Source organism: Camelina sativa, chromosome 9 (assembly GCF_000633955.1).
Source record: "Camelina sativa cultivar DH55 chromosome 9, Cs, whole genome shotgun sequence".
Classification (NCBI taxonomy): domain Eukaryota; kingdom Viridiplantae; phylum Streptophyta; class Magnoliopsida; order Brassicales; family Brassicaceae; genus Camelina; species Camelina sativa.
The window spans coordinates 31,442,720-31,455,348 of record NC_025693.1 but is presented as its reverse complement, the minus strand read 5'-3'; the positions used below and the strand labels follow the sequence as shown (position 1 = coordinate 31,455,348).

The 12,629-nt window shown below is 35.2% G+C and overlaps 2 protein-coding genes and 1 long non-coding RNA gene across 4 annotated transcripts; 1 reads left to right on the top strand and 2 right to left on the bottom strand.

Moving 5' to 3' along the window:
• On the top strand, positions 2,614-3,475 carry LOC104713435. Of its 2 annotated transcripts, XR_002033435.1 has the most exons (4): positions 2,614-2,872; positions 2,971-3,075; positions 3,183-3,297; positions 3,389-3,475. It is a non-coding gene; the product is annotated as an uncharacterized LOC104713435 (long non-coding RNA). The 2 variants fall into 2 exon arrangements; XR_755617.2 differs by having other exon boundaries at positions 2,616-3,075; positions 3,389-3,468.
• On the bottom strand, positions 5,094-6,304 carry LOC104713434 (ethylene-responsive transcription factor ERF013-like). Its single transcript, XM_010430544.1, has one exon. It carries the CDS (start codon positions 6,292-6,294, stop codon positions 5,314-5,316), a length of 981 nt encoding a protein of 326 aa, XP_010428846.1. The 5' UTR covers positions 6,295-6,304; the 3' UTR covers positions 5,094-5,313.
• On the bottom strand, positions 10,029-12,058 carry LOC104713433 (lysM domain-containing GPI-anchored protein 2-like). Its single transcript, XM_010430543.2, has 5 exons — positions 11,093-12,058; positions 10,892-11,009; positions 10,652-10,813; positions 10,537-10,568; positions 10,029-10,448 (listed from the first exon to the last, which is right to left on the bottom strand). The coding sequence occupies exons 1-5, from the start codon at positions 11,754-11,756 to the stop codon at positions 10,144-10,146; spliced, it is 1,281 nt and encodes a 426-aa protein (XP_010428845.1). The 5' UTR covers positions 11,757-12,058; the 3' UTR covers positions 10,029-10,143.

Sequence of the window (12,629 nt, the reverse complement as noted above, 5' to 3'; positions counted from 1 at the left end):
TCGTATTGTAAATGCCTAAACCGCCTTAAAACGCCTAAAATTCCGACTAGGCGTTCTAGGCGCTAGGCGCTAGGCGATAGGCGCTGGGTCACCGCCCACATACCGCCTAGCGCTTTCTTGAACACTGACTATACGTATATAAGATAATTACTTGTATATAAATTAAGTATCTCGATTCATTTGTTATCTGGGCTGATTCATTCATATCTTGCGTGTGTGCATGGTATATCGACTAACTGGTACTCTTCAGGAAATGGTTTGATGTCATGATGAAGATCCTGTGGTAATTTTGCTTACATCAACAGTTTGACTCAAATCTTTGGAGATTCGAACTTTGAAGTCTCTCTACTCTAACCACTCAAACATGCAATATTCCCCTAAAGAAAAAAAGAAAAAACAAAACAGCCGGTCCAATTTTCAAATTCTATAAACAGACACTGTACTATGCCTATAAATGAAATTTCAATCGCAATAAATATCACCCTAGCTAGAGCTACGAGTAACAAGCATTTATTGAAATTATTGATATATATTTACTCGCGACACGTAATTTATTTCTTTGATTGGTCGACAACAGATTAAGGCTGCCATATTATTCAATATACGACATCTATGCACACAGCCAATAATTTGGATAATTGCACGAATACCACGTACTTAGCTTGTTTAGATTATATGATCATCCGTATTACAAATACTAGTAATATCCAAGACAATTTCTAATAAACTTTGTGGACGAAAATAAAATAGAACAAACATTTTACTGTATTTCATATCTTTAAATTAGACTTTTCCTTCTTTTCCTCCATAATAATAAATTATTTGTTGTGTCATACATATTTTATTTACTTACTAAGATTCCATCATTCCATTTCCATATGACATGCATGTCTATATTGCCTCGTTTATTACAAATTTATTTAAACTCAAAGAGTAATAAAGGCATCATACTGATAAATTTAATGGGTTTGTTTATTAAACTCACATACTTAATGGAGATTTTTAAATGAAACTAATGAAGGGATTGATGAAAGTGCCTGTCCAATGGGGTTCGTTGTTTGACCCAAAGCATATTTGGTCAAATAGCTTTCCACGCGACACTCCGTATTCAGTGATTAATGCCATCTTTACATTATTATAGCTAGGGTTACTTCACTACTTTGATACACCAAAAAAAAAAAAATTAAATTCCCCAAATAATGAATCAAACAGGAGCAGCCAAATGGTAAACCTCTCAAAACTCATACTCCTTTTAATTTGGATCATTGATATATCAAGTTGGTTGATACAAAACATGCAAAGTAGACAACATAATTACAAGTTGCATTATTAACACTAAAATTCAAAAAATAAAAAGCAAACCGACTTTTCCATTTTTTGTCACCTCGAGTTTGGCAATTACCACCTTTCTATGGACCATTTGATCTTTCATTCGCGCGGCCCGCTCCTATCTTCCAGTATTATTACTTTAGTGTATAACGATCAGCATATATATATATTTGCATATGATATGATTATATATTTTGTTGCTTACAGCTTCATCAAAGCCTATCTCCAAGAAGTTGCGAAGTCGAATATAAGGTCTAATTAACAATTCACTACAGGGCAGGAAAAGGTAAAGCCTTCACCTATCATATACTATATGTGAGAGAATTTGTGTAAATTAAAATATCCAAACTGATTACTAATATCTACATATAATAAGGTAACACAATGTTATATATATATATATATATATCAACATATACTTAATTAAATAAAAACCGTTATAGCAATCAGGATTATCAGAGAAATTATGAGATAATTAAGGTTGGGACTTGAGAGCCTCTCTAGTAAAACTAAAAGTAAAGTACAAACTAAAAAGAACAAACAATTGAAAAAGGTAAAAAGACAGCTAAGTAACATATGGCTTCTGTGTAACAACAGTCTAGCAGCCAGGGCCTGTTGAATCGACGAAGCACATGTGAGATTAAAACCTTATAAATTAACCTTTATAAATTTTAAGTATCTTACTTTTGTTAAAAGACTAGTATAATTTTCTTACAAAGCCTCTTTTTCTCAAAATAAAAACATGTCTGGCTGTTTTGGCTACAAATGTGTAAAACTTGCTCACATTATCTTATAGTAAAACGTAAACCCCTTTTATTTGTTCATCTATCAAATATACCTGGTAATTATTTTATTTTTTGATCAACATATATGATATATCTGCTAACACTAGTAAAACCTGGGTAGATAGTTACGTATATGGCGACTGAAAAAATTTGTAGCAAAAATTACCTACAAAAAGTAACTAATAGAGACCAAATATTAGATTATTTTTTTGTATCAATTTAGTGAGTATTCGTCATAGGTTAAATACGAATAGCTACAGATCAACTATGTAGCTAATTTATGACAAATTTTGTGACGTACGTATTTGTAGGAACATAGCAGGCGTAACAATTTGTGGTTAATATATTTTTTTGAAAAAAAAAAATTGTTTGCTACGAATTGGCCGTAACAAAAATGACCCGGTAATCCAACCTGGTACATGTTATAATCTCAGCCATTCGTTTTTATTTTGAGCAAAACATCTCAGCCCTTCATTCTCTAAGTCTATTAATAGAGAGACATCAAACCTAAAAATTTCTTTTGCCTCTCGATCTTCGTTGCTCCGATACTGGGTGCTTAATTCCTTCGTCTATCCTCGATTTCTTCGTTTGATCTCCATGTTGGCTGCTTAATTTTGATTCTGTTGGATCTCTGTCCTGCATAGGCGACTATGATATGCATCGACAACTCGGAGTGGATGCGAAACGGAGATTACTCTCCGTGTAGGTTACAGGCTCAGACGGAAGCTGTTAATCTTCTTTACGGGGCTAAAACCCACGTATATATATTAACACATCTCGCTTTTGGATTCGATTTATTAGGGTTTTGTGGGTTTACCTCTGAGATTTTGATTTAAGGGATCTTTCGATTTTCCAGTCAATCTGGAGAATACGGTGGGGATTTTGACTATGGCTGGCAAAGGAGTTTGAGTTTTGACTACTTCTACCTCTGATCTTGGCAAAATCTTGGCCTGTATGCACAGTATGTCTTTGTAATCTTCTTCTAAGAACATCAATTAATTTGTCATCTCTGTCTCTTTTTATTATATGAACAATTGAGTTTAATCCTACTTGCTCCATCTTTTTCAGGCCTTGATGTTGGAGGTGAGATCAACTTAACGGCGACCATCCAGATTGCTCAGCTTGCTTTTAAGCATCGCCAAAACAAGAATCAACGCCAACGGATTATTGTTTTTGCTGGAAGGTACTCACTTTCTATCTTGAATGCACGCTGACTAACTAGGTTTTGTATTAGTTTATCTGATGTTTTTGTGTTGTGCTTCTCTGCTTTTTAGCCCTATCAAGTATGAAAAGAAGGCCCTATAACTACTTTCTTTGTCCTCTTCTGATTTTATCCGTTTGTGGTTAATTTTTACAACATTGTTAACTCTTTACCAACATTAGTGGTGGTGGCGTTGGGGGTGGCCGTGGTGTTAGACTTGGTGGTGGTGGTGGTGGTGCCTTCGCTGGTGGACGCGGTGATTGAAGAGGCTATGGTCGTGGTGGACGCGGCGGAGGGAGACTTCAACACCAGGGTAGAGGGGAACACGGAGGAAGGGGAAATCACAATGCACAAATGACAATTGATGCCTTACTAGCACAAGAGTCAAGGAGATTGATGCCAGTTCTTCATCCTCAGCGAGAAAACGGTGCCATGTGGTATGTATATACATTTCCAACTCTTGTGTTTTTATGTTTATTGGATGTTTCATTATATGTGATTTGGTTCTTCAATCTATAGTAGTAGCCTATCTCTCTGTGTTGTTTAGGTTATTCATGTTGTAAACGTGAATTGTTGTACATTGACTTGTTTTGTATTTTGTAATCACAATGACCTTGTTGTGCAATGATATTTGCAGTTTATTTATGATTCCCAGTTTGTTTTTAAAACTTGCCCCACAAAGCAAACAATTCACCCCATAAATTTCAATTTAAATTTCAATTCACTCCACAAAACAACTGGTAGCAAATAGAAGCTCCTCTGTTACAAATTGTTGTAGCAGCTAGAAGGTAATGCTTACGCTGAATTCGTAGCTAAGTGTATCTAAGTGCTACGTAAATAACCGAAACAAAACGTAGCAAATACCCACGGATATCTGTAACTTTTTGTATCAATTAGTTACGGATAAGTTGTAACTAAACTGTAACAATTTGCGACAATTTGCTATACTGAAAACATTTGCTACTACCAAATAGTTACTAATTATTTTGGTATCAAAGTTGTAACAAACATTTTTTAGCTACAAAAAAGCCTTATACCCACATTTTTTTCTGTAACAATGCTAGACATTTTTACTAGTGTAATTATAAGTTTATAACCATTGATTAACAATCATATATACTTCTTCTTATTGCGTGATGTGCTATTCAATTTTCAATTTGATTTCCCATTTTTTTTTCTTTCATTTGAATCAGATTTGATGTTATTGGCTTATGGCATACACAGAGAGAATATCGTTAAGTTATACCTAAAAACAGATCAGGTGGATCGTGTGGATGTAAATTCTAGGCCCAATATGAGAGACCGACCTAACATATTACAATCTTAAAGCCCCAATGTAATCAAATGAGTATTGGCGACACGGCACACTTTTGACCGTAGTAGAAGACAGAATCGTTCCTCGACGAGATCCTAGTGTTTGTAGATGAATCTCTTGTCGTTGCAGAGCGAGTACCACTTTTTTCATTTTGGTTTGAATCGTATCAGAGATTCGATGGGGATCGGAACTATGCGGAAAAGAAAAAAGAAAGTGCCGTGGTATGTCTCCCAATACTAATTTGATTACATTAGGGTTTTAATATGATTGGGTATAAGGCTTTTTTGTAGCTAAAGAATGTGCCGTGGTATGTCTCCCAATACTAGTCTATACATTAGCTCCCTCCCTCATATTGGGCCTTGAATATCAAGAAATATATAGTTGGACTTGGGAATTACATGATTTAATAATTAAAAAAAAAAAACCAAAGTACGAAACTTATTACAGGTGTGTAATTAAATACATGAAAAAGTCAAGAAGTGACAAAAAAGGCATCTTGTTCATGTGATCTTCTTAAATTAGTGTGTGTATATATATATTTTTTTCATACAAATCAATCGTTAATTCGCTCCTTGCAACTTAAAGAAACAAACAACACGACGAATGACAAGTGATGATAGATTTAAAAGAATGAATTAAATGAAATGATAAGAATTGAAGTGTGTCCCATATGGACCGTCTGATCAAGTGAAACTCCATAGCTTAATATCAGCATCGTCGTACAAGTCATCCATCGTCGTCGTCTTCGAGCTATTTAAATGTGAAGAATAATCAAAGGGAGCTCTGTTGGTGAAGAACATCTCATTGTGATCAAATCCATACCATGATGGATCCATCAATGACACGTGTTCGTTGTAGTCCACGAAAGATTCCATCAACGATACCAAATCACCATCATCGTCATTATGATGACCACCATCATCTGGTGGGGAAGATGCAGCTGAAGAAGAAGGAGATGGATGGTGGTGGATTCTGTCATCATGATCATGATGATGAGATTCCATCAACGATACCAAGTCACCGTCATCATCATTATGATGAGGTGGAGAAGATGCAGCTGAAGAAGAAGGAGATGGATGATGATGGAGTCCATCATCATGATCATCGTCGGAGGGAGGGGCAAAAGGGTCAGAAGAGAAGGAGTTAGCGGCTTGAGCGGCGACCTTTTGGATGGATTTGGGGGACAGAAGGGTCTTTTCATCAATGTTCATAAGGAAAGAAGAATTGGTGATGATGTGAGGGAAGTTGAAATTGGCTTTAGGTCCCTTAAGACACAAGAGAGCAGCGTCGTAAGCCCTAGCAGCTGCTTCTGCGGTCGAGTAAGAACCTAACCAGATTCTTGTCTTTTTATTTGGTGCCCTGATTTCAGTAACCCATGATCCCCAACTTCTCATCCTTACTCCCTTGTACTTCTTTATCTTGTTCTTACTAGATTGATGATGATGTAGTGAAGATGACGAAGAGGTAGAAGATGTTGAAGAATGAGAGAGTGATGATATTGAGGAAGTAGTAACTTGGATCTTGAGTTCTTGTTTCACCATGATATGTAGATGCAGTGTAGTAATGTTGTTATTGATGTTCAAATAGGTGTTGGGTTTATATAAGAGAAAAGTATTTTGGATGGCAAATAATGTCAAGGATAGGAGATATATATATAGCATCATGGACTTGATACGGGGAATTGAGTGAGAGGAGGGGAGGGGACAATAATGGCTTATTTTATAAATTTTAAAGTGGTCAAATGAAATAGTATCATTTTTGTGTATGAATGTGACGTTTTTGGTGCATGACAGGTGTTTTTAAAATTAGTATTTTTTCACCCGCATAATCACAAAATGGATATGTCAGATTTTGTTTCTTATGTATACATAATTAGATACTAGTAGCTATATCTTCCAATTTTCTAGAGATTTTTTGTTAGATAGATGAATCTCAAACTGACTTATGACTTATGAGATATGTAAAACACTAAAATGCTTTCGTTATTTTAAGCGTTTAGAATTCGGACGCTCTGATTTGGTTACCTAAACTAACTTAGATCGAAGGAGACATTCTCCACCATCTTGAACGCCAAGTTAGTGGAGTAACATTCAATTGTGTTGTTTATTACGTTTGGAGGTTAAATTTTTGTAATTAATATATGTAGGCCTGAAAGTAACCATTAGTGGAATTTATTTTAAAACTAGCATCAGTTTCAAAGTAAATAAAAAATCTATCTGGTGAGTGTACAGCTAGCTGTACGGAAGCCACTTGGTGGGGAAATCAAGGTTTAGTAATTTTGAGGTTGAGAATTTTTAAATGTAAAAAGAGAAAAATGAAGTTTATATTTTGATGACTTAGATAGCTATCACTTTCCGGAATTGCAAATTACAGCTGCATTTGAACGTGTCAAATCCTACGATATTTCGAGGAAAGAGACCCTTCAAACCTGCTCATTGGTCTATGTTTTGTTTTATTTTGGTTAATATTAAACGAGTTAATTTAGATGTTGTGTTTTAAATTAATCAGTTGGTATTGGTAGTAAAAAAAAGTCCGAATATAACATGCAGAAGGAATGCTAATTATATTGTTGTCAAAAAAAAAAAAAAAAAGGAATGCTAATTNTCATACTCCCTCCGTTTTTAATTACTTGTCATTCTAGAAGTTTTCACACATATTAAGAAAACAGATAAATGTTTTATTATACCCTTGTTTGAATATTAGAATTCTAAAGGATTTTTTTTTTCATTTAATAAGGGGTAAATGATATAATTTTATATTAAAAATGACATTGGAAATCAAAAACGATAACTAAAATAAAACAAAAAATTAGGTCTAGAATTACAAGTATTTTAAAACGGAGGGAGTATTATGATTTAATCAGATAAACCATTATCAGAATAAGAGGGTTTCATCAAAATTTATGTAGCACCTTTGGTCTATATCTAACATTTGATTGTAGTATATAAGTTTGTTTTATATATCTTTTACCCTTAAACAAATTGTGTTTATCTATCTTTTACCCTTTTAAAAAAAATAGAAACTTTGTTTTATATACATCTATTAGATTGACTATAGGCTAAATAGTAAACTGTAACTTTGTTTTTAAATACCTCTATTGAGAGAATAATAAAAATTAATAAAGAAATTAATGAAAATAAAAAGGGAAGAAAATACATAGGATTCTGATATGGAGGGACAAGGGGAGGCAGCTTCATGAAGTAGCATGTGAGGTCTCTCAAACAAAAATGATAAACTAGAATAAACTTAAACATTTTAAGCAAAATATGTATGTGTTTGTTTTGTTGTACTATCAAATATTAAGATATTTGTTGATAAACTGATATTATGTGAATATTATTAAATTAGTTATAATGGAAATGGAAACGCGCAGCCAAATAGTGAAGACTGAAGTAAGTGAATCACTTAACAAAAACAGCTGTTTACACTCTGTCTGGCTACTCGCTACTGCACAAAACCGCGTTTTTTTCTTATTTTATATTTTAGTTTTGATAAGCAATATCATACGTTCCCCACACTTATAACACACACACACCCATAGAAAACGAACTGTAAGTGTAAACAGTAAACCTAGATATATGTCAAAATCTTGATACAATTGTATTATTTGATGATGAGTACAACCACTTAATAATTTGCTTTGTTGTTATAATACTTTTAGAAGAAAAAACGCGAAACAAAGCTACGTGGAATTAGAGATTAAAGAAGGATCATGTGTTTATATCATACTTAAGTCTACTTTTAAGCAGCTTAACTTTCCCCTTTGCTCTTTTAATACATAGAATGAAGCCGTTTTGTGAACTTTGAGGAGATTCTCCACGTCGAATCTTAGCTAAACTACACATCTAGATTTGCTAATTTTATACTAAAACAACCAAATTAAATCTCCATATTGCATTTATATAATACTATATAACTACATAACAACCGTACAAATAAGGGGATCGTAACTATGTACTTAGTAGTTTCATCTAGTTGGATAGTCTTGAGTTTGATTTATTTGTTACGCTAGATATAATCAATCGATCAGGTCGACGCTTATCGAAATTACAACGGGTTTTTAAAAACATTTCGGATATTTCAAATAGAGCTCCAATCTAATTAAGTTTATCAATAAAAGTTCTATAATGACTGCATGGACATTTTCAAATAGTTTAATTTAGGTTTTTCTGGTTTAGAAGTCTCTCGATACTTAAAAAATAAATGTTAGATAGATACCACAATAATATATGTGCATGCATGTGAAAATATGGAGATGTGTAGATAGATACTAAAGCAAGATAATGATTTCAAAAGAAGCATGTGTATTTCGGCAAAAAAGCCAAAACAAACCTTATATATAGACCTTTAAGACACGCAAGAGCACATGACGATCGAAGGAGTTGAGAGATGGGGCATGTTCTTTTTGGGGACAGCCTTGACTTTCTCACAAAGCCTTGAGAGCTTATGAGACTTGTCTTCGCTTAGGACATTTCACACTTTGGTCTTAAGCAAACCCTTAAAGGTCAAACAGAGGCAATTTTTGTCAGCTTTACAGCCCCAAAATATTCCTTTTTCTTTTTTGGTAATAAAGCATCTCGAGGCTTCTACCATTTTCATTATACGGTTTTGGCAGTGAAGTTTTAGTTTCTCATACATCCAAGTCACATGAAAATAAGAAAATTATCCCTGGTGAAGCGGTTTCCCATACTAGTGGCCAGCTTCACTGGCACCGTACTCCCTCCGTACTTTCCCAACAACTAAACAAAGAGATGGCCCGGCCCTTAACATTACAAATCTATTATCTTTACAATATCTTTAGTTACCTCTGAAGTCTGAATATAATATATATGGATAGATTACAGATAGGTGCATTTAATTTATCATGGATAGAGAAACTGGTACGATGGTACGGCCTTTGGCGTGAGAAATTTCGAAGAAGGTGCAAAATAAGTCATGTAGGGCTAAGGTAGGTATGTAATTAAATTTGCTAAAATCGAGATTTTTCGATTTATTGAAATTAAATATGTATGTGCGCTACATGTTTTTGTTTGGAGCAATTTCTAGGAAAGTGAAGATAACTGGGTTTCATCATTATGGGGATGCTCGTACATTAAGTAGGTTCAACTACCTAAATCCTACTATTTATTTGTTTCATTTTTAAAAGTTAATTTTCAACAAAATTATTGAACAATCGATGGCATAGGACCAATTTTTTTTGTTTGAAAAAGTTGAGAAAAATATAGAATGTACAAAATGAATAAAAACGTATTACAATATCTTGCTGGAGGAGTAAGTTATTTCAAAACTAAAGTTGGGTTCTCTCTTCCGATTACATCCAAATAGTTTGGGTTGGGCTTTTAGAAGTAGGTGTTCGTATCAAATATCTGAGATCCATACTACAACAGTGTGGGCCTCGTAGGCTTGATCAAGATGTATTTAGATATGCTAGTGAACACAATCACTAACCAAAGAAGTGTTCAGGAGTTAAAGAAACAAAGAACTAAGCCAATAATAATGAGATTGTCTTGCATTCAAACTACAAAAAAGCAAGAAGCAATGGAGATGAGAAACGCAATGAATGAGTAATAGCTCGATGGACAAGAAGCAACAGAGATACTCCCGCCTGGACCGTTAGCTGGATTGCCCGGGATAGAACTGCTTGAAGGAACCGTAAGTCCTCTAGGTGAAGCCGCTGGTGCGGTTATGATTCCTCCACCAACAACATCATCATCAGAATCTGGCGGAGGTGAAGGTGAAGGTGAAGGCGAAGGTAAATACATAAGTTCCTTTGGAACATTATCAGGCGGGGCTATAAGCGGCGCTAGTTGTTGCGGTCCTGCAAATTGTTTTACCATTTGCATTTCAGTTAGAGACCAAGATTTCATTCATTGGGATTATGATAAGGCATTAGACAGTATACTTACCAGGACATCGTGGTTGAAGAGACATGGATAACCTGAAAAACGAACCGAGAGAGATCGGTTAAATACGTTGTTAAATTCATTAGCAGGTGAAACACGATAAGGAGAGACTCATTACGTGGTCAAGATAGTGCCGCTAACGAAACCATTGTAACTACAAGTAGTAAGTTTACAACCAGAGCTACTCTCCCGCGAAGAGATGTTCCCGAGCATGAAGTTGCTGTTTCTACATCTCATACTGGAACAAGAGACTGCTAAAGAAGCAGGCTCACAATACATACTGTGATCACAACAATACAAAAGATCATCAGCTAACTTGTCAAAACCGATTAACAAAACAACTCAAATAGCTTAATACCTGCGGCTTCCAAGTACACAACTGCATTGTACACAGTGGCCTGCTGTGAGAGCATAGCTTCCGTTTGGAATGATCAATCCGTAATCCGTAGCGTATTTGGGAAAATTTGAACTACAAGCTGACAAGTTTTGACACAAAACATTCAATATCTGCTATAATCTGTACAAAGATTGAAACTTTATAACTCTTATACCATCGTACCTAGCAATGGAACAGCGAGGATATCACCAGGATTGATATCAGGAGCTCCCATGGCATTCACATTAGTTAAATCCGAAACACTAGTCGAGAACCTCTTAGCGATTCCAGCCATAGTGTCAATACCCCTCACAACGTAAGATAGATAAAGTGCGGGAAGAGAATCATCAGTACCATTGAAGCAAGCACAAGGCAATGGAATCACAAGCTTTGTACCTACATCAAGAACCGAAAGGTCAGTGTCCGAATTCGCCACCTGAATCTGCTCAGGCGAGACAAGACCCCCGTAAACAGAGTCAGCGATCGATCCAAGCGTGTCGGAAGTACGAGTCTTGTAATGAGTGGTAAGGGATTTTCTGATTCCGTCGACGCAGGAGCAAGTGATTGGGATCTTGAGGAAGAGCTTGGCGGGAAGGAGATGGTTCTCGACGTCTGGGTAAGAGATGTCGATGGAGTTAGAGAGGAGCATTGAGACTGGGTCAACTTGGAAGAGAGAAGCTACTTCTGTGACTTTGAGGTCGGTGTAGAGCGTGTAGCCTAGCAATGAGTTGCAAGTGTCTTTGGTTGAGCAAGGCTCTATTGTGGATTTTGCAGTCGCCATTGATGCTAAGCTCGAAGCTAAAATTAGAAACAGAAATAAGGGTTTTTCTGGGTTCTTCTTCTTCATATTCGATTTCGTCGCTTCTGAGTGAGTTCCCTTCACCTCAATACAGGAAACTTGGCTAGGGTTTCTAAGAATTTAGGTTCTTCTAGGGTTTTACAAAGTTTCGATTTTTTTTTTTTTGTAGGGTTTCACACAATTTCTGGAAAATGCCAGTATAAGAAGAAGCTTGGAAACAAGAACTCCAGGTGTTCTTTTGGGTTTGAACTTTGAAAAAACTGAGAATCTATCTTCTTTCTTCCACTCTGAAGGAGAGAGAGAGGAAAAGTTAAAAATCTCTTTTTTTAGAAATAGGTAACAGCTGTGAGAGTGAGTGAGTGAGTTGCAGACAAAAGACAACGGTAGGAGATAACATCTTAGTCAATGACGGATTTGCCCCTCACGGTTTGACTCCACCGGTTTAAGGTACATCGTGGATTAATTCACCGGTTTAATGTTCATCGTGGATAAAGCTGAATGGAATGGAATGGAATCACCAATTATTCCTTTTTTTTTCAATATAGAAACTTTATTAAAATTTAAGAAAAGTATTTGTTTATTTTCAAGATAAAAATGTAACAATTAGATTGTGTGTAAAAAACAGAAATAAGGGTAACCCAGTAAATTAGTCTTCTGAATTGAGGCCCACTTCAAAGCCCACTTTCCTTTCTTTTTTTCCGAGCTTAAAGCAAAGAATTTATCGGCAAGAGAAAAAAAAAAAAAGAGAAGCGGTTCTAATCCTTTTAAGAAGAGAGCCTTCGCGGGAAATAGCAAAAAAAGAAATTTCTTCCCTCCAAAATTATCACCAAACTATAAAAAAATCAAATCTTTTTAACCGAAAGAATCGGACTTTTATCTTCTTTAACCTTATCGTTTTTTTTTTTTTTTTTTTTTTTTTTT

Bases quoted from the DNA above. Each gene is read 5' to 3' on its own strand.
- LOC104713433 (XM_010430543.2), bottom strand. From the start codon at position 11,756: ATGAAGAAGAAGAACCCAGAAAAACCCTTATTTCTGTTTCTAATTTTA. The intron at 10,814-10,891 runs GTATTAAGCTAT...TTGTGATCACAG, and splicing joins TGTGTACTTGGAAGCCGCAG to TATGTATTGTGAGCCTGCTT. The intron at 10,569-10,651 runs GTAATGAGTCTC...TTCGTTTTTCAG, and splicing joins AGCGGCACTATCTTGACCAC to GTTATCCATGTCTCTTCAAC.
- LOC104713434 (XM_010430544.1), bottom strand. From the start codon at position 6,294: ATGATGCTATATATATATCTCCTATCCTTGACATTATTTGCCATCCAA.